At 55.9% G+C, this 18,962-nt stretch overlaps 1 protein-coding gene across 2 annotated transcripts; it reads left to right on the forward strand.

Annotated features, from left to right (window-relative positions):
• Nucleotides 1–716: 716 nt before the first annotated feature.
• Nucleotides 717–17,389, forward strand: PICK1 (protein interacting with PRKCA 1). Of its 2 annotated transcripts, none has more exons than XM_068970334.1 (13): nucleotides 717–819; nucleotides 1,125–1,222; nucleotides 2,587–2,698; nucleotides 6,940–7,068; nucleotides 9,130–9,196; nucleotides 10,186–10,275; nucleotides 12,722–12,775; nucleotides 13,156–13,218; nucleotides 13,958–14,091; nucleotides 14,482–14,574; nucleotides 15,364–15,414; nucleotides 16,058–16,202; nucleotides 16,621–17,389. In XM_068970334.1, exons 2-13 carry the CDS (start codon nucleotides 1,182–1,184, stop codon nucleotides 16,893–16,895), a joined length of 1,254 nt encoding a protein of 417 aa, XP_068826435.1. In that variant the 5' UTR covers nucleotides 717–819; nucleotides 1,125–1,181; the 3' UTR covers nucleotides 16,896–17,389. The 2 variants fall into 2 exon arrangements, with proteins under 2 accessions (XP_068826435.1, XP_068826434.1); XM_068970333.1 differs by lacking the exon at nucleotides 717–819 and adding an exon at nucleotides 851–970.
• The last annotated feature ends 1,573 nt before the right edge of the window (nucleotides 17,390–18,962 follow it).

Genomic DNA, 18,962 nt, shown 5'->3' on the forward strand with positions numbered 1-18,962 from the left:
CTGTGACCTTCAGTGTGACCCCAAGGGGGCAGCTCCTCAGGACTAACGAAGGAGAGGGAGTGTGAGGCGTCTTTTACTAAATATCATAGAAAGCATCTGCCCCGGTGCTCTTAGTTTGCATTTGGAGAAAGGAGGTTTGTAAAGGGAAAGGAAGGGAATCCAATCTGTCCGTAGCAGAGCCACTGACCAGAGGTGTGCAGGTGTTAGAAGGCGCTGGACTAGGTGGCAGGCGTCTCAGGGTTGAGATCTGGATCTTATTGCAACTGTGGAAGGCTCTGGACAAAATCTCTTCCCCTTACTGGCACTTAGTTGCAAAACTCAGATTAGATTGGCATCTCGAAGGATCCTTCCAGCCAGGACAGTCATTCTAGTTGAGGAGTCACAGCACCCTAACACGGGGTGCTGAAAATGTCAAAGGGAACCTGTCGAGGTTTGTAGTCCACTGAATTTCGCTGGAGGTCTCCCCGCCTGAGGATGCGGCCGTTGCCACGGCAACCAGCCAGGCGTCTTGGTCCCCTGCGTCCCGCTAAGGAAGCTGGGAAGAACCCTGCCCTTACCAAGATGGCGGCGGCCATAGGGCAAGGGGCGGGGTTGAGCGCCGTCGGCCTCTCCAGACCTTTACTCTGTTTCCGCTTTTTCATGCTAAGGGGGAGCTTCCGTCAATACTTATTCTCTTTCCTGGTTCTGGGAGCCCTGGGAGGCTGGGAGGGAAGGGTTGCTTGCAGGGATCGGGGCAAATACCCAGGGCAGGAAGGCGGGACTTCCGCGTCCCGTCGGAAGTGACGCGACAGTCGCGGCCGCGGACAGGTGGAACGGCAGGTGCGTTCAGGTGCCAGCCTGGCCCGGACCCGTCTGTGGGACTGACGCTTCCGGTGAGCTACAGAGGCAGCTCCTGAGGGCCTGGAGACCCGTGGGGCGGGCTCTGGAATCTGAGCCCCCAGCCCTGGCCTGGAGTCCCCCTCTGTACCTAGTAAGAATCACCTACCCACCCCCCACCCCGGGACAATCCCCCATCGTCCGGAGGGGAGGAGGAGGGCCTGGCTCTCGCTGATAGCCGGGGTTGGGGTTGGTATTTAGGCACTTTGGTTTCCTAAGCCCTGCCCTCTTTTCTCATCCGGATCCAGTTCCCCATTCCCCTGCCGAGCTGGGCAGTTAGCCAGCCCACTGAAACTCTCGGAACCATGTTTGCAGACTTGGATTATGACATCGAGGAGGATAAACTGTGAGTATGTTGTTACCCCAAGTCCCACGAGTGCAGGAACCCCAGATCCCCCTAAATCCCTGGACTTTCGAGTTCCACAGACCCTTGCTTCTCAGCATAAGCTTAGAAGCTGCAGTGAATCCTGCCCTTCCAGGAGCTCACCATCTGTAGGAGGCTGTGGACATACTGAAGTATAATTGCAATTCAGGGCCACAAGGGTCCTGATGGAGAATGACATGGCTTCAAGAACCCAGCCAGCTGAGCAGTGCCTCTGCTGGGGTATTCAGGGAAGGCGTCACAGAAGAGGTGGCAATTGAGCCAGGTTTTGAAGGATGAATAAGAATTTCAAAAATACACCTTCCTTCCCAGCATAAATGATTAGTGGGGCAGATTTTTTAAAATTAAGTTAGTTTTCTTGTTAGAATTGGAGAAGGAAATGGCAGCCCACTCCAGTATTCTTGCCTGGAGAATCCCATAGACAAAGGAGCCTGGCAGGCTACAGTCCATGGGGTCACAAAGAGTCGGACACGACTGAGCAACTTCACTTTCTTTCTTTCTGTCACAGAATTGAGCTAGGTTTTGAAGGATGAATAGGAATATCATAAACATACCTTCCTTCCCAACATAAATGATTAGTGGGAGAGATTTTCAAAAATTAAGTTAGTCTCCTTATTAGAATGTATCCTCCCTCAGAGCAAGGACTGAATGCAGTACCTTTCTGCGTCCTCAGCACTGACGGTATTCAACATCAGCAGGTGGTTAGCAATGTTTGTCGAGTGGAGAAGAGAATAAATGAGAGTATTTGCCATAAAACATAAATAAGTGCTAATGTATAGTGAAGATTGAGAGGTAATTGAGTATAACAATTGAGAGATGGGTGATGCATAGGTTAACAGGAGAAGGCTTCCGGGAGGCGGTGGCCTGTGATTTATGTAGCTGAGAAGGTGACAAGAATAGTCTGACTCAACTCTTAGAGGGAGAATGAAGAACAGGGATAGGGACCTATTTTTTTGAGTACTTACTCTTGACTGAGTTGGTGTTAAGTGGCTTCCATGTACTTTTAAAGTGGCCATTTTTTTAAATCAAATAATTTTATGAATGAGGAAACTGAGATGCAGAGAGGGTGACTTGCTTATCCGAGACACACAGCTGATATATGGCCAAGTTGGGGTTTGATCCTCCATTAGCATGGATCCAAGAGCTCTGTGGTGTTCCAGCACAAAATGACAAAATGCTATCTTTTTGGCCAAATGAGAAAGAGCTTCCCTCTGTAGCATGTGCAGCACTGGGAGGCTCTTGGGGGTTTTGGAGGGCCTGTCTCCATCCCCATCTCCTCCAGTCATTCTTTGTCCAGGACACTCAACTGCACGTGCTTCTCTTTCCAGCGGAATCCCTACTGTGCCTGGGAAGGTGACCCTGCAGAAGGATGCTCAGAACCTGATCGGGATCAGCATTGGAGGAGGAGCCCAGTACTGTCCCTGCCTGTATATTGTTCAGGTATTGAGTGCTTTGGAGGCAGGAGGGAGGTGCTGGAGGGGCCAAGCCACCTTCCTACTTGGACCTGACAAAGGTTCATTCCTCCACTCTGTAAAGCTGGCTCTTTATTCTCTTCAGAGGGGCTTCCCTGAACACCCCCTTTCAGTAGGTCCGCCCTTGTTTTTCTGTCATTTCAATCTGTCTTTTTTCCTTCTCAGCACTTACCACCATCTGTACTCTCATGGATTTGCTCACTAATTCTGTATCTAGCCACTTTTCCAGACTCTCGGCACTATGAGGGCAGGATCCCAGTTTGCTTGTTCACTGCAGTCAGCATCTCGTACAGTGCCTGGCAAATAGTGGGCCTTCAGTAACAGTGTTGCCAATGAATCAACAAAACCATCAACCTTTGGTACTAACACAAGTGTGAAGCATAGTAGAAAGCCTAAAAGACTATGAATGGCCTGAGTTTAAATGCAAGCTTCCCTGCTTATTAACTTGTTTACCTTTCTGGGCCTCAGTTTTGTTACCTGGAAATTGGGGATGTAAAATGCGTAGGTCTGAGGATCTTTGGGTTGCTGTGAAGAATGAACTCAACGATGACATCCCACAGTTTCTGGCCCTTAAGCAGCACTCCCTCAATGGCAGCTGTTACTGGTTTTATGACAGTTCACTCTCCCAGATGATCTGCCAGCGGCACTTTACAAGTTTGTGGTCCTTATCGCACAGGAGCTGCCCTGGTGATGTTCTGTCATCTGTGACTCACAAGTGGGGACTGGCCTCCTTTACTGTGGGGCTGGTCAGAGTCAGTGATCTCTCTAGTCTTGGAAGGAAGCTTGCTCCCCTAGACATCAACTTGACCTGGACTCTGCTCTATTCTAACCTTCTCAGCTAAGTAGCCATTGGTGGCAGACGAGAAACATCAGTCTCTCTGAGGATCTTGCAAAAGAGTCACTTCTAAGGCCTTGAAGATGGAGATTCCCTGGATCTGGTCTTGCCCACTCAGAATGTGGCCTTTACAAGCCCTTTGGCCTCCTCTGACCCAGGAGGTGTTGGGGAGGCCTCCCCCAGGCCTGACCTCCTCGAAATCTGCCTGTTCAGCCTCCTGTGCCACCTCCCCCTCCATCCCCGCCCCCTGCTGAGGGCCAGGTTTGTCCTTAGTGTGAACTGTGATTATAAATGGTAGAATTGATTTTTTTTTAAATTCAGTTTTATTTTTAATCAGACTCTCTGACTTGCTTTTAACAAGTCAAGAGTACTAAAAGGCCAATGTCAAATAAGCAATTCCCTGCTCTACCCCATCTTGCCACCCTTCCCCCTCCCCAGGCCTGCCTCCACCCAGTCCCAGAAGCAACACTGCTTCCCACCCTTTTAGCTGTAGATTCAGGTTGGAGGTCCCATTTTTTCTCAGTAAGATGCTTATCCCGTTACTTCTTGATCTGTCCCTTGTAAACATCTATCAGCTTCTCTCAGCCAAGGAGACAAGAATTTAACTTTCTTCCCAAACCACTGTTTCCTCCCACTCCATCTTCCTAGCACGGTGACCTTGTCAGTTTTGGTCCAGTCTGTGGCAGTGCAATAGGTATCATGTTTGGGGAATATTTCCTCAGGGCCTGGCCAGGGTATTTTGCAGACACTAGAGTTAAAGCAAGAAAACAGAGGCCCTCCTCTCCACCCCACCCAGAGAGCTCAGAGCACAGTAAGGTGCATTCTAGGTACCGAGCTTAATGGTCTTCTGTGTTTGTACTTTTTCAAAAAATATTTTTATTATGGTGAAATTCACATAGCATACAATAGTGGTTTTAAAGTATAACAACTCAGTGCTATTTTAGTGCGCTCATGGAATACAGCTACCATCTCTGGTTTCAGAACTGTCTCATCACCCAGACAACCACCCGTGCCCTTGAGTGATCATGTCACATTGACGTTCATTCACGTTGCAGCCCATTTCAGTACTTCCTTCTTTTCATGGCTGAATAGCATCCCACTGGATGGCTAGACCACCATTTGTTTACCCATTCATCTGTTCATGGACATTTGTGTTGTTTGTACCTTTTGGATGTTGCGAATAACACTGCTATAAACATTCATGTCCAGTTTCTGTGTGGACATATGTTTCCATTTCTTTTGGATATAAATCTGGAGCGGAATTTCTAGGTCATATGCTAACTCTGTGTTTAATTTTTTGAGAAAGCCTGTGATTCTTTTCTTAACTCAATCTTCTTTTTTTAAAACAAGTAATTTCTTTTTTTTTCCTTTTTTTTTCATTTGCACTCTCCTTGTGTTTTCAGTACATTTACCACAAACATTTCCCATCAGCTTTCTGTCCTCCACCGCTGGTCTTTCCTCTTTGAACCACCCCTTCCCTCTCCTCTAGTGGACTGGATTCCCTCATCTCCAGGATCCCTCTTTCTTGGCTTACTTCCCCAAGTTGGTGGAGCATGTTTCCTGTAGCTTTCCGAGAAAGGCTGCTAGGGCGGTCAATTTTTTGAGAACTTGTGTCTCTGGAAGGGTCTCGTTCTGTTTTTTGTAGTTGTTATTCTCATATTCCTTTCAGTTGACACTTGAGTGGGTCAAATTCAAGAACGAACATCAAGGTTGAAAATAATTTTCACTTAGAAATTGGCTGGTGTCATTTCATTGTCTTTTTGCCATCAGCATAGTTGTCCTGTCTGGTGATGCCAATCTTACTTGTGAGCCTTTATTTGCAGTAACGTGTTTTACTGTTGGCCCATCAGAGCTCCTGGGCACTTCTCTTCGTCCCTGGCATTCTGAAGCATCGTGACGACGGCTCTTGGCGTGATCCTTTCTCTGTCTGTCGAGCTGGAACCTCAAGGGGCAGGTTCATTGGAAACCCCATGTCTTTCTCTTCTGCATCTCACATATTATCCCTGATGCTGTCCTGCTCTCTGTTCCCGCTTTTGGACTCCTGTTGGTTAAACTCTGAGCTTCCTATTGGTTAAACTCTGGGCTTCCTGTTGGTTAAACTCTGGGCTTCCTATTGGTTAGACTCTGGGCTTCCTATTGGTTAAACTCTGGGCTTCCTCCGTTGATCTTTTAATATTCTTTTTCTTGATTTCTGACCATCTCTTTTTTGCTTCCCACTGCTTGGTTTCCAAAGTTCCTTTGGCATTTTCCATTTCAATTATGTTTTGTGTTTTCCTGTTTTCGAAATGATCCTTTTACATCATCCTGTTCTTGTTTTTCAGATCTCTGTGAAGATGTTAATTGCAGTTTTCTTTTTATTTTCATATTATATAAGATGAATATATCTGAAATATGTTTATATTATATAAATATTTAATGTTATATAAATATTAGAATATTTCATATGATTCCATTTATTTTCATAATCTTTCATATTGTTGCCCCTGTTTTGTTCCTGTTTCCTGTGGTTCTTTTTTCTATTTAAATGTTTCGGTGTTTTTCACATGGGACACTTTTTCAAGGGCCCAGTACTCCCCGCCCGTCTTTGTATCTAAGAGCGGGCCCTCACAGTCACGACGGGTCTCACAGTTCTGTGTGGTGGCAGAGTCAGCTGGTGGGTTCCACTGCGGGGTGTCAGCCAGTCTTCCAGCGCCCACAGAGAGAGGCCTTTCCTGCGGAGCTGTTGGGTGGGGTGGGGCCCCCCCGCCAGGCTCCTGAGGCTCCAGGCTCCAGGTAAGCCTGGCTGCCGGCGTTTTGGGGCCCCACAGAGACTATGGGGCTGTGGGACTCAGCACACACTTTTGTCGCCTGCTCATCCTGAGTGTCTCCCCCTGTCTCTGTCCTTTTAACAGACACATTCAGCCACATTGAGCCAGTGAGCACAGAACCCCCTGGATGGGATCACTTGGGGAGAAGGGGCTCGTGTGTGTGGGGGCCCTTGCTCCTTGGGGACTGCAGTGAGGTTGCAGGAATTGATCAGTGGTGCTTTGGCACCCAGTCAGCTCCGAGCAGCGTTGTTGGAAAATCTAAAAAAATGACTTTAGAGGAACAAAGCCTGCAGTGGGTGTGTAAGGTTGGGTGCAGTTGATATCAGAAAAGGGATGTCTTATCAGTCACATTTACTTACTGTCCTGCTTCCCTTTCCCCCAAGAAGGTGGGTCATTCATATCTGGCTGTTGGGGTGTTCTCTCCCCTTGCCCTTCTCCTCGCCACGTAAGGGACAGAATAGAGACCAGGACAGGGCTGGTGCTGGTTGGGGTGGAGGGAATGCCCGCCTGTGCCAGCTTTCTTCCCAGCTTTCCTTTCCTCCCGCCCATCCCCTTCCACACCCACAGGTGTTTGACAACACACCCGCCGCACTGGATGGCACTGTGGCAGCTGGCGATGAGATCACAGGGGTCAATGGCAGGTCAATCAAAGGAAAAACTAAGGTGGAGGTGGCCAAGATGATTCAGGAAGTGAAGGTAAGGCTGCAGCAGCAATTGGGACACTGGCCCTTTTGAGACCTCAAACCTGCCCAAGGCCTCGGTGGGCCTGCAGGGGGCCTGGCCCTCACCCAGCTCCCTCCTCGGCGCCTCGGGGTCTATCACATCCCAGCTCCTTCAGTTTCCCCCAGGGTCATTTGGGAGATGCTGATTACCTCCAGGACTTGTGCTGGGCCCTGGTGAGAGAGTGGGCACCACGACTCAAAGGTACTGCCCTTGAGCTCCCAGGGGAGCTGTCAGACTCAGAACCACACCTTGGGGTGAGCCAGCGTGTCCCCAGTCAGGGCTGGAGCTGAAGCTAGAAGTCCATGGTGCACCTACCCGGGTCAGTAGATACCCAGGAAATGTCCTCTGAGCCATGCTGGGCCCAAGAGGGTGTAAGAGGGAAAAAGGCACCCCACCTACCATTCCCTGTAGGAACTTGCAGTTCTGTGGGTCCTCCTGGGCTCGCACATCCCCCCGGAGACCCCTCTGGGCCCCAGGGCAGCTCCGTGTCCAGCTGCTGGCGTCCTGTTCAGCAGGCCAGACTGCACTGCCTGTTTCCTGCCTCTTCCACCCTGCTCTATGCCAAGGCCTCTCCCTACAGAGCCCCTCTCTCCCCCCATGCCCAAAAGCATGCAGCCCTTCTGCCATGTTTTTGGAGATTTTTGCTGCTGGTAGCTCTTGCGAAACCAAAACAGTGAAGAAGGCGCAAAGCCACAGGATGATTTAACGCTCTGAGAGTCAAGCATCCAGCTGCCCGCTGAGCTCGGTCGAGTGTTTGGGCTCCCTCACCCCATCCAGCCAGACCTCTCCTCACTTCCCTCCTGTCCTCTGTGTCTTAAAGGCCTGGTACCAGCATCCCTGACAGTCCGTCTTCTTACCTTAGCCCCGGACCCACGGCTTCCACCCTCTCCCCTTTGTTCTCTTCTGCTCCGCCTGGTGTGGAGTTTACTGCCCTGCCATTTCCTGTTGGGCAGAGGAGCGCATCATGGGAGGTGGTGGGCCATGTTTCATTCTGATACGGAGCTGGGGTGCGTGTGCCCCCCCTCTGGATCCCTTTTCTCATTTCCCCTCTCCCTACCCACCAGAACCCTCCTTGTCCTCCCGAGCCTGTCTCACGCCAGCCTCTCACACTACCCATGAGAATAGGAGCTCTTGGCAGGTGCGCGTGGCCTTGCCATTGCCTGGGGACTCCCCAGCCCCCACGTTTGGCAGACATCTGGGCACCCATCTCACCAGTGCCCTGCAGGAGGGAAGGAGCTGCTTGTGGTCGCACGGCTGGAGCAGAGCCCAGATCTGGTCCCACCTTGGTGCTCCTTCCTCCCCTACAGCCGTGCTCCGTGGCGGCCCTGAGCACCCTGCAAGGCAGCCTTCTGCACGCCCCCCACCCCCCCGACTCATGGCCTCAGTTCACTCTGGTTTCCCTTCAGGATGCAGCTTTAAAATCCTGTTTTGTATCTGAATGAATTCAGCCCCCAGCTCAAGGGTCTTAGGATTTCAAGCATGAGACTGACCGTGGTGGCCTCACGTGGTCATGGCAGCCTTCTCGAGGGAGGCCTGCTATTTCTCGTCCAGTCACTGGACTGCGATTGGTGTAATTCTGCGAATTGCATCGGCCACTCCTGCTGGCCTCGGGCTCTAGGGGGCTGTGGCCACCCTTGTACCTGCTCGCCAGCACCCCCAGCGCCTGACACAGAGAAAGTGCTCGGACATGTTTGTGGGGCGAATGGCAGGACTCCTGAGAAGGGGGCTGGTTTAGAAGACCCTCTCAGAGGACAGGAAAGTGGCCTGGCAGAGGTCTGCACTGTGGCCATGGCATGGGGGAGGGCAGGGGCACGCAGTGTCACAGACCGCCCGGCTGTGAGCTCTGTGACCCCAGGGCCCCTGTCTGCCCTGTCCCTGCCGATTTTCTGGGGCCTGGTAGGTGGAGAGAGGAGGAGGAACCCTTTCCCAGTGCTCAGGATTCCTTGATGACCATAGATACCAGGGCAAACAGGCCTACTCAGAGAAGGGGCTGGGGCCCAGGGGCTCCGTCACAGCTCTGCTGTCCTCTTCCAGGGGGAGGTGACCATCCACTACAACAAGCTGCAGGCGGACCCCAAGCAGGGCATGTCCCTGGACATTGGTAAGCAGTGCCGGGGCAGTGGCGTCCAGGGGCTCCGCAAGCCCCCATTCTGCCTCCTTGTGACAGTGCATCAGTGGTCATGTGGCTGTGCCCTCTGACCCTCCGACCAAGCCAACCCAGAGCAGCTGGGAAGACCCAGGGGTGCTCCCCGGAACCCGTCTCTGGTTTCTCCCTGCCTGATGGTTCACTCCCCTACCTCCCCCAACCACCTGCTCTGGTGCCTTCATGCCGTAGGGCAGCCCTCCAGCTCACTAGGCCCAGTCCCTCACCACTCTGAAAGGGGAGGGCAGCCCAGCCCTGCCTGGTACCGCCTGCCCACCTGCACACCCCACTCAACCCTGGCCTCTTCTGCCCACCTGTTGCCAGAAAGCCTTAGGGTCTGGACAGGCCCTCAGGTTTGGGGCAGAGGCCAGTCCTTCTGCCCACAGCATGCCCTGGGACATAGTACCTCCTGCTCGGGGGCTGGGCCTTGGCTCTGTAGATGCTTCCAGGCTCAGGAGCCAGATGGTAGCTTCGAGGTCCTCTGGACCAGCCACCTCATTGTGCACCAGAGCCCGGGACCCAGGGAGGCGCTGTGCCCCCAGGTGAAAGCCCACCCAGATCTCTTGGCTCTGGGGCCCAGCACCCTTTTCCTCCACCCTTGGGCCACAGTTGCCTTCTGGTTTTTAAGAAAAGAGGCCAGTGTCAGGCCTAGGCAACTCTGGACTTCAGTGGGAGTCGATAGCCACTTTGAGCGCCAGACCCTCAATTAAGTGCCTTACATACTTATTGTTTCCAGGCTCCCAACACCTCTCTCAAGTAGAGAGTGAAAAGGGCAGGGAGCCCAGAAAGCCCGTAACCCCCCGCCAGGACCCTCCCTACTTCACAGTCACCCCCACCCCAAACCCCAGTTCCGGCCCTGCTGTTGCTCCCAGTGAGTCGTGATGGAGCAGGATTGGCCCCGGCGGCCCAGACTCCACCTTATGAGTCCTTTTCTCACCTGGTCCCAGTGCTGAAGAAGGTGAAGCATCGGCTGGTCGAGAACATGAGCTCGGGGACGGCAGATGCTCTGGGTCTGAGCCGGGCCATCCTGTGCAATGGTGAGCCCCCTTCTCCCAGCCCCACCACTGGTCCCAGGGGACTCAGGCCCAGGCCTCCGGGGGTCGGGTGCCACGGCTGCCCACCAGACCTGTATGTGTCCCGCTGGCCTGGGCCAGGCCTCTGCTGGTGGGGCCGATACTCACCATCTCTCTGCCTGCCTGGAGGCCTCTCCAAGCTCCCACAGATCACCCACAGTGCACAGTGAAGGCCTCTTACAGCCCATGTCCTCCCGCTTTCCAGCAAGGGTTCACAGACAGGCCCAAGTCACAGATGAGAGACTCCTGGTGGGGAGGTGCCTCCTGCCAAGCTCCCCAAGCTGGTGCCTTCGCCACTGCCCCCCAGCTGCTCTCACACAGCGAGGCCTCCCCCACCCCAGCCCCAGTTCTACCCTGTGCCCTCTCGTCACCCCAGCATGTCCCGGCTGCTCCCGGGCTGCTTACCCGGCCCCCCGCCTCTCTCCAGGAGGTGGTGCTGCTGCCCAGCAATTCCTGCTCAGACCTGGAGGTGGCTGCGCTCGCCTCCCGCAGCGGGAAAACCAAGTACATGCACATTCACACCCACACATGCCTGTGCACACACAACTCTCTCCCCACACGCTCACACCCACCCATGCGTGTGCACACGCGCTCTCCCCGGGGGGTGGGGGAACCAGTGAAACACTCAGTCCCGCTCCCGCCGTCACCAGCCTGAGTTTATAAATAGCAGCAGCTCTGCTGTGTACGTGTGGGGACAGATATAAATACCAATATAAATTGTAGGCTCAGCTGGGCGCACTGGGCTTTATTGGCTGGGACATCGGGGGTGGGGTCTGAGCTTGTTCCAGAGGGTGTACAAAAGTGGCGGCTGCTATTTCCAGCTTCTTGGTGCCTATAAATCCCTGTTACTGTAGTTACCATGCGTCGAGATGAAATTAGAACTGGTTGTTGTGTTTTTTCCCCCCCAAACCTTGCAATTTCCCCAGCCTTAAATAGGGTTTCTAAAATTGAAGCTGTCATGATGTCCCATGACCCAGCTAAAAACAACAGCACGGCGCTTACGTGGCTCCTTCACTGCCAGGCTGGCCGGGCGCCAGGGCGCTGGGGCGCTGGGGCCTGGAGGCCAGCCCAGTGGCTGAAGCCTCTGAAGACCTCTAAGGAGCACCCCACCAACCCCTAGAACCCAAACCCTCCTCCCTGACAGCCTGACACACACTGCATTCTCTGCCCAGATTTAAGAATCCAGACCTGGCTTCTACAACCCTTCCTCTCCTCCCACTCAGAAAACCCTGGCCCAGGTCAGCACAGGAAACTAAGGGGGCAGAGGGCACTCTGGCCTGCACAGCCCTCGCTGCACACCTTTAGGCAAGTTGCTTTACCTGTCTGAACCTTGGTTTTCCCTATAAGATGGGGGAAGTAATCTGCCCCAAAAAGCTCATGTGGAGAAAGGACTGAGCTGGGTGGAGGGCTCCAGTGAGGCCCGGCTCTGTCTTAGGAGGCCCTGGGCCAGGCAGCCACCAGCATGGACCCTGCCCCGCACTTGCTGCCCGTGCTCCTGCTGGGGAGGTGGGTGTGGGCCTCACCCTTATCAGAGTGGAGGAGGGTGGTGATCACTGCTGGCTGGAGCCCCGCCCCACCCTGATCTGGAATGCAGCCCCGGCCCTGGTCATCCACTTGTTCCTATCTTGAGCCCTGGAGGTGAGGCAGCTGCCCCCATCCCTCACCTGGCAGCCCTTACTGCCCCTGCCAGCCGTGGCCTGGCCACTGTCACCGCTAGACCAGGAGCCTGGAAAGCACCACTCAGATTTCATTCACCAAGGTCATTCCCTGGCCCAACACGGGGTCTGGCACATAGTGGCTGCAGGATAAACACCTGTGAAGCCAGTGAAGACGATCGCCAAGGCCCACTCCAGTGCAAGCTCTTCCTCAAAGCCCTTCCTGCCTTTCTCTCCCCTCCCAGATTGCTGTCCCTTCTGAGCTGCCAGGTGGTGGTGGGCTGCCTTGAGCCTACCTTAAGAGTTGTTGTCATGCATCCGGTCTCTCCCACTTGTCTCTGACTGCCTTGCTTCCTGGCCGTCGGCAGGGCGTGTGTTGGAAGTTCTGGCCAGGTCCTTGACTGCTAGGCAGGGGCTTGCCTTCCACCGGCCTTGGGCAGCTACCCTTGGGCATGGCCTTGGGGAGGACCCAATCCGGTTTTCACTCCTCACTTCTGGGAGCACCCGCATCCTTGTCACCATGTCCCAGCCTCCTGGGGTGGTGCTTATCACAGCCTCCTGAGGGGCGCCCTGCTGTCCCGCCTTGTCTGGATGCACTGGGCAGCCCAGCCGCCCTGAGGTGCCCAGCCCCCATCCCTGGGACCCTGTCCGGTGCTGTTCCTGGTTCTTCTCCGGGGGCCACCTCGCCTCTCCCAAGCCTGGCTCCAGTAATCCCTGAGTCTCTCCCCTCACCCCTGGCTCTCTGATCCCCACAGATGGGCTCGTCAAGAGGCTGGAGGAGCTGGAGCGGACCGCCGAGCTGTATAAAGGTGGGCAGGCACACCCTCCCGCCAGCAGCCCTGGGTGGGTGGGGTACTGCACCAGAAGTGCCCGGCCCGGGTTCTCCCCCAGGTGGAGCTCTGGAGCCCTGCTCTAAACGTGATGGCAGTGAGGGGCAGGGTGCCAGCCACACAATTCTAGGACCGTAGTCATTAACAATTCTTAAGAAAATCTAAAGACCTGCTTTTTCTGATTATAAAAGTAACATGTGCCCATAAAAAAGAACGGCACACGTAAACCGAGTGAGAAAAGTCTGAACCTCAGGGACAGTGTGGGCCTCAGGTGGGGTGGGGGTTTGGAGGCCGGGTCCTGTACCAGTGTCATCCCCACCGTGTGGTCCTGTCCCTCTCGTTTTGGGTCTTTCCCACAGGGATGACAGAACACACCAAGAACCTCCTCCGGGCCTTTTACGAGCTGTCACAGACGCACCGGGGTAAGGGCGCCCGGAACCTGCTGCATGACCCTGGGAAAAACCCTGCACTCTGGGCTCAGCAACTCCCTACACCCCACGGGGAGGGTGAGGGCGAGCTTCTCTCTGGGGCCTTTCTGCTGCCCAAGCTCAAGCAGACCCTGCAGCATCTGACCTCAGGTCAGATTTGGGGGTGTGATGGTGACGGGGCCAGCGGGGAGCCTCTCGTCCAGCTAGGCTTCTGTGGGGTGCAGAAGTTCCCCGTGCAGGCTCTGTCCTGTCTGTACTGCTGCTTACAATGTACAAGGCCTTCTCTTATTCCTGATCATGTTTCCTACACGTTTGTTAGCTTCAGTTAATCCCATTTTACAGCTGGGAAGACAAAGCCCAGGTAGAAGTAGCAGTAACTGAGCTCCCTAGGTGCAGGGTTGGCCTTAGGACCAGATTCCTAGACCAGTACTCTGCTCCCAGACAGTTTAACCTACTCCACTTTGACCCTGTCTTCCTCGCATGGTCTGGTCACTTTAGGAACCAGGTCAGCTCCTTGGATGGAGACCCACCTTCCTTGGGGTACAGGTCCAGCTCTTAGGGGTGTGGATCCACCTTTCTTGAGGTTTAGACCCACCTCCCTGGGGTGTAGACCACCAGCAGACCTCAACCTCTGACCCGCCACGCCCCCCACCATGCTTCTCCCCAACAAATCCCTGGCTTCTCCGTTAAGGGGTCAAGTAGGGGCGGCCTTCAGGACAAACTTGTCACGCAGCCTTTGGGGACGTGTTCTCTGTGATCGGGGTGCGGGAGCCGCAGCCCGCTGCGAGTGAGGCTTTTGTGAAGTTCGCCGATGCCCACCGCAGCATCGAGAAGTTTGGCATCCGGCTCCTGAAGACCATCAAGCCGGTAGGTCACGTGGAGTGCGCGTGGGCCCGTAGGTGAGCCGGGAGGAGCAGTGCGGCCAGCGGAGAGTGTCTTGCTCTGGAGGCGGAGCACCTAGGGCTGGTTTGGGGGCGGGCTGCTACAGCTGACCGTGGCTGAGTCCTCCTTCCTCCACGACCTCAGCACTGACCTCCAGGCTGGTTTCCGGCCCTGGCCCCACCAGAGTTACAACTTGCCCTTGGCCTGGGCTGTCTCCTCCTCGGAGTGGACAGGGCAGTTGGGGAGCTGCCTTCGGCTCTGACACCTGAGTCCACTAGAAGGGTGGACGCACCAGTGCCATTCCTTGTCGCCCTCTCCAGCCTTCACCCGCCCTTGCCCAGGGGGCCTGAGCGTCCACCCCACCTCCCCTTCCAGATGCTGGCAGACCTGAACACGTACCTCAACAAAGCCATCCCGGACACTCGCCTCACCATCAAGAAGTACCTGGACGTGAAGTTCGAGTACCTGGTAAGTGTGCCCCGGCCTCCTGTGGGGGGCGGTGGTGTGGGCCCGGCCTGCTAGGGTCAGAGCCCACCTGGAGGTTTGTTCCTCTTCAGTCGGCCGCCTGACGGCCAGCGGGTCAGGGCCGGGACCTTGGTGACACCTGACTGGGGACGTGGCGCCAGGGCCCTAGGGAGGTGTTCGGGGCTCAGGCAGCAGCCTAGGCCCTGCCTTGACTCTTCAGAGGAGCTCTGGGGTGGGTGGCGCCCTTGCTCGGGACCCACTCTGACCCCATGGGAATTTTCTTCAGTCACCCTTTAACAGTGGTTCAGTCTAGCTCACTGGTTGTAACGTGGATTTTCATGAGTCTTATGTTCAAATGGTAATTCTGCGGTCAAAGGAGTTGAGGAAAAATACTCCACTGAGCAGGCCCAGGTCCTTTGCTTCAGGACTTGTCAGAGCCTTCGATAGACCCATGTGTAACGTGGGTCTTCAGGGGCTTCCTCAAGTTCTTTGGATCCTGAATCCTTTAGCCCAGAGCATCTGTTGGGACTTGGGTGTAAACGCTGGGCTCTCGGGCCCTTTCCATCGTCCCTGATGAGTGCCCTCACCACCCTGAGCCTCCAGGGCAAGGGCCAGCCTCTCCCCACACGTCTCAGCTCTTTCCAGCTCAGGCTGTGCAGGGCCCACAAGGCCTGGCACGGCTGCTCCTCTGGGTGGCCGAGGGCTCCAGGGGGGCATGGGAGGAACTGGGGCCATCGGTGCGCACCCAGGCGGTGCAGCCCCCCTGACAGCCTGGCCTCACCCGCCCCACAGTCCTACTGCCTGAAGGTCAAGGAGATGGACGACGAGGAGTACAGCTGCATTGTGAGTGGGGTGGGGGAGCATGGCCCTGGTCCTGGAGTGGCTCGGGGTGCACACGCCTCTCCCTGCCCGCCTCACAGAGCCCCAAGAGCGTCCTGGGCCTGCCAGGGACACGGGGTGGGGCGGGCCTGCCCAGGAGAGGCCTGGGGACTTGGCCAGGCTCCTGTTTGTGCAGATCTGGGGGCTGTCCTTCCCTCCCTTCCTGTGGCCTCTGCAGGCCTCCCAAGTGCTGGCCATTTTTGCCGTGGAACCATCCCCACTGCCTGCTCCCAGACCAGCTGCCCTCTAGACTTGGTGAGGCTCCTGCAGGAAAAAAAAAAAAAAAATGCCCTTCCTCTCACTCCTGAGAGCCGGGTTTTTTTCACTTGCTACTTTGTAATATTTTTGATAGCAAGGTCCATCTGTGACTCAACACTCATTTAATGTGGCAAGAGTCTGGGGTTTTTTTTTTGTTTTTGTTTTCACAAAGCTATCCCTAAGCACTTTTAGCAACTGCAGGCGTCTCAGAAACGGGGAACGGTGGCAGCTTTGAAAAGTGCCGTGTGGTGGGGGGTTGCGAACTGGCAGGTTCTCTGCAGCCTCCCTGCCGCCACCCCCGACCCCTGCCGCCTGCCCAGGGTCCCTGACGTGCTTCCCCCGGGCCCAGGCCCTCGGGGAACCCCTGTACCGCGTGAGCACAGGCAACTACGAGTACCGCCTGATCCTGCGCTGCCGTCAGGAGGCCCGTGCCCGCTTCTCCCAGATGCGCAAAGACGTGTTGGAAAAGATGGAGCTGCTCGACCAGAAGCATGGTGAGGGGCTGCGAGGCCTCCCGACACCATCCTCCTCCCCATTTCAGAGAGGTCCAGCACTCACCCGAGCTCCCAGGGACAGCCCATGGCAGACTGGCTCTGAGTCAGACCCAAGATGGGAGCGTCCCAGAGCTTGGCCAGGGTGGGACTGGCCGTGTCCCGTGGACTCCTTGGGGTGTAGTCCCACCATCCCCAAGCCCTACCCCACCCCGGCAGTTCTCTTCCACTCCCTGAACTGGGAGCGGAGAGGCCTGGGTACTGTGCAGAGCTAGGCAGCCCTGGCTGGCCTGGCCCCCTCCGAGGGTGCCAGGGGGCAGTGAGGTGCATGAAAGGGAAGCCCAAGGGTGGCGGAGTCGGTGGGGCCCTGCGTGCAGGCAGCCTGGCCCACCGGCGCCGTCTGCCGCCCCTCCCGCCCCAGTCCAGGACATCGTGTTCCAGCTGCAGCGCTTCGTGTCCACCATGTCCAAGTACTACAACGACTGCTACTCGGTGCTGCGTGGCGCCGACGTCTTCCCCATCGAGGTGGACCTGGCTCACACCACGCTGGCCTACGGCCTCAGCCAGGACGAGTTCATGGACGGTGAGGACGAGGAGGACGAAGACGAGGAGGACACGGCAGCCGGGGAGCCGCCCAGGGATTCGCGAGGGGCCGCCGGGCCCCTGGACAAGGGCGGGAGCTGGTGTAACTCCTGAGTGCCCCCTCGGGGTGTGGGTCCAGGGGGCAGGGTGAGCGGGAGGACGCAGCATGGGAGCGGGGGCAGGGCCGCCGCACGACAGGGTGTGCAGCGCATAAAGGCCTGCTGGCTTGGGGCGCGTGCCTCCCTGCTGCTCTGTCCTGCACAGCGAACCCGGGTTGCCCCCCCAGGATGGGCTCTGGGGCCGTGGCCTGGGCCCTCGGCCCTGGCCCCCTCCCTCTCCACCCCTCACCTCCACCCCGAGCTCCCCAGCCAGCCAGAGAGCTTAGTCTCCCGACCTGCCTTAGGAAGGAGAGAGAGGGCAGAAAGGAAGAGGGGTCGGAGGTGGCAGGATTCCAGGATTCGTTGCTCGTGGGCACCTCCGCCGGCCCCACCCCGAGCCTGCCAGGAGTCGGGGGGCCCGCAGGTGGCCAGCTGAGCTGGGGCCAGCGTTGCACCCTCGCCTCTCTTTAGGCTGGCCCCACCCCCGTCCACACTCACCTCGGCAGCCTTTATTTATTTTATTCCCCTGGCTCAGCCACTTCCCTGGGGAGGCCTGGGCACTGGGCCTGTATTGAATAAACACAAACCCAGATGGAGCCAGGCTCTTTGCAGTGGCCTCAGACCCTCTCTCCCCTCGATGTCCCCTCTTCGGCTGCCCTGATCACGGAGAGGGGCAACACGGCTCACCAACATTGCCGTTATGGCACTGACTCCTCACAGCAGTTCTTTGGATGAACACTGCTGTCCCCATGTACAGATGGGAAACTGAGGCTGAGAAGAGGCTTGCTCAAGGCCCCTTGGTGTATGGGGAAGAAGTGAGATTTGGGCTCAGATCTGTCAAGTTCAGAAGACTCCACTTTCCCCACTGCCTCCCAGGCTTTCTGCTCTGTGGAGCCTTTTATACCCTCTCTCCTCTGTGACCCTTGAACTTAACCTTTATTTGGGGAAAGACGGGACAGATACTGGGTCAGGCAGATCCAAGGCCCCAAATGAGGAGAGAGTTAAGGGTGCCTTGGCCATTCCAGGCCACCTGTTCTGCCAGGGCCAAAAGGGAGGGACCCAGTGGGTGGTGCCACGCTAGTACTCCATGTCTTTGCTTCTCCTGGACAGCTCTGGCCCACACCTGTGATCCTAGTGGGATTATTAATAGTGACCCTTGTCACCATCAGAGTGTCCCTGTTTGGAAAATGAAATTTGTGCTCATCCGGAGAACAGGAGGGGTGCAAGAGGCTGTGAGAGGTGGGTAGAGCCCACAGTGGCCAAGGAGGGGGTGGTTTCCTGCTTATTAGGTTTGCATGTGTGGGTCTCGGGCAGAGATGCCAATGGGCTCCTCAGGCAGGATTGGGAGCTTGGAGAGAGGGACCAGCTGTCACTGTGTGTGCTCCCTTCGAGCCATCAGACTGCATCACCTCTCTGAAGGGGCAGCCAGCAGGGAGGCCAAGAGCACAGACGCGCTGGCAGCCTAGGTTCGAGGCACAGCTCCTGTGACCCTGAGCTACCTCCTAACCTCCTGGGCCTCAGTTTCCCTACCTGTGAGTGTGGCTAGTGAGGGCGCCTTCCTCCTTGGGTCCTTAGGAGGATGAGTTAGCCTGTGTGAAGAGCATAGCGTGGTGCCTGGCACAGTCGGTGCTATACTCGTTGAAGAAGATGTAGTCGCTGCTCTAGTGGCTTGGGGAAACCGCAGACACAGTGTCAGTCGGCCGGGTATGTGCTGGGGTTTTCCCGGGGCATGGATGGAAAATGAGACCGGTGGGGAGGGCTCACCAGGGGGATGGGTTCTCCTGCGGAGTGTGGATGAATGGAGTCATGGGCCCCGGTCACCTGATTTGGAGGGAGGGAAGCAAGAAAAGGGGTGTCCCATTTGTGGGAAGAGGGTGAACATGTAAGGGAAAATACATCCCTAAACCTTCCCAGTCAGGGTGAGACCTGGAGCTCCCTGCACTGGACTCCCTGTACCACTGACCGAGCTGGTTGGGGGGACTTCCCTAGTGGTTCAGTGGTTCAGTGGTTAAGAATCCGCCTTGCAATGCAGACGGCCGGGGTTCAATCCCTGGTCAGGGAACTAAGATCCCACTGTGCTGTG

This window comes from Capricornis sumatraensis, chromosome 4, assembly GCF_032405125.1.
Source record: "Capricornis sumatraensis isolate serow.1 chromosome 4, serow.2, whole genome shotgun sequence".
NCBI classification, from domain to species: domain Eukaryota; kingdom Metazoa; phylum Chordata; class Mammalia; order Artiodactyla; family Bovidae; genus Capricornis; species Capricornis sumatraensis.

Excerpts from the sequence above, each read along its gene's own strand:
- PICK1 (XM_068970334.1), top strand. The coding sequence starts at position 1,182 with ATGTTTGCAGACTTGGATTATGACATCGAGGAGGATAAACT. Across the intron at positions 9,197-10,185 it reads GGGCATGTCCCTGGACATTG|TGCTGAAGAAGGTGAAGCAT; the intron begins GTAAGCAGTGCC and ends ACCTGGTCCCAG. Across the intron at positions 12,776-13,155 it reads GACCGCCGAGCTGTATAAAG|GGATGACAGAACACACCAAG; the intron begins GTGGGCAGGCAC and ends TCTTTCCCACAG.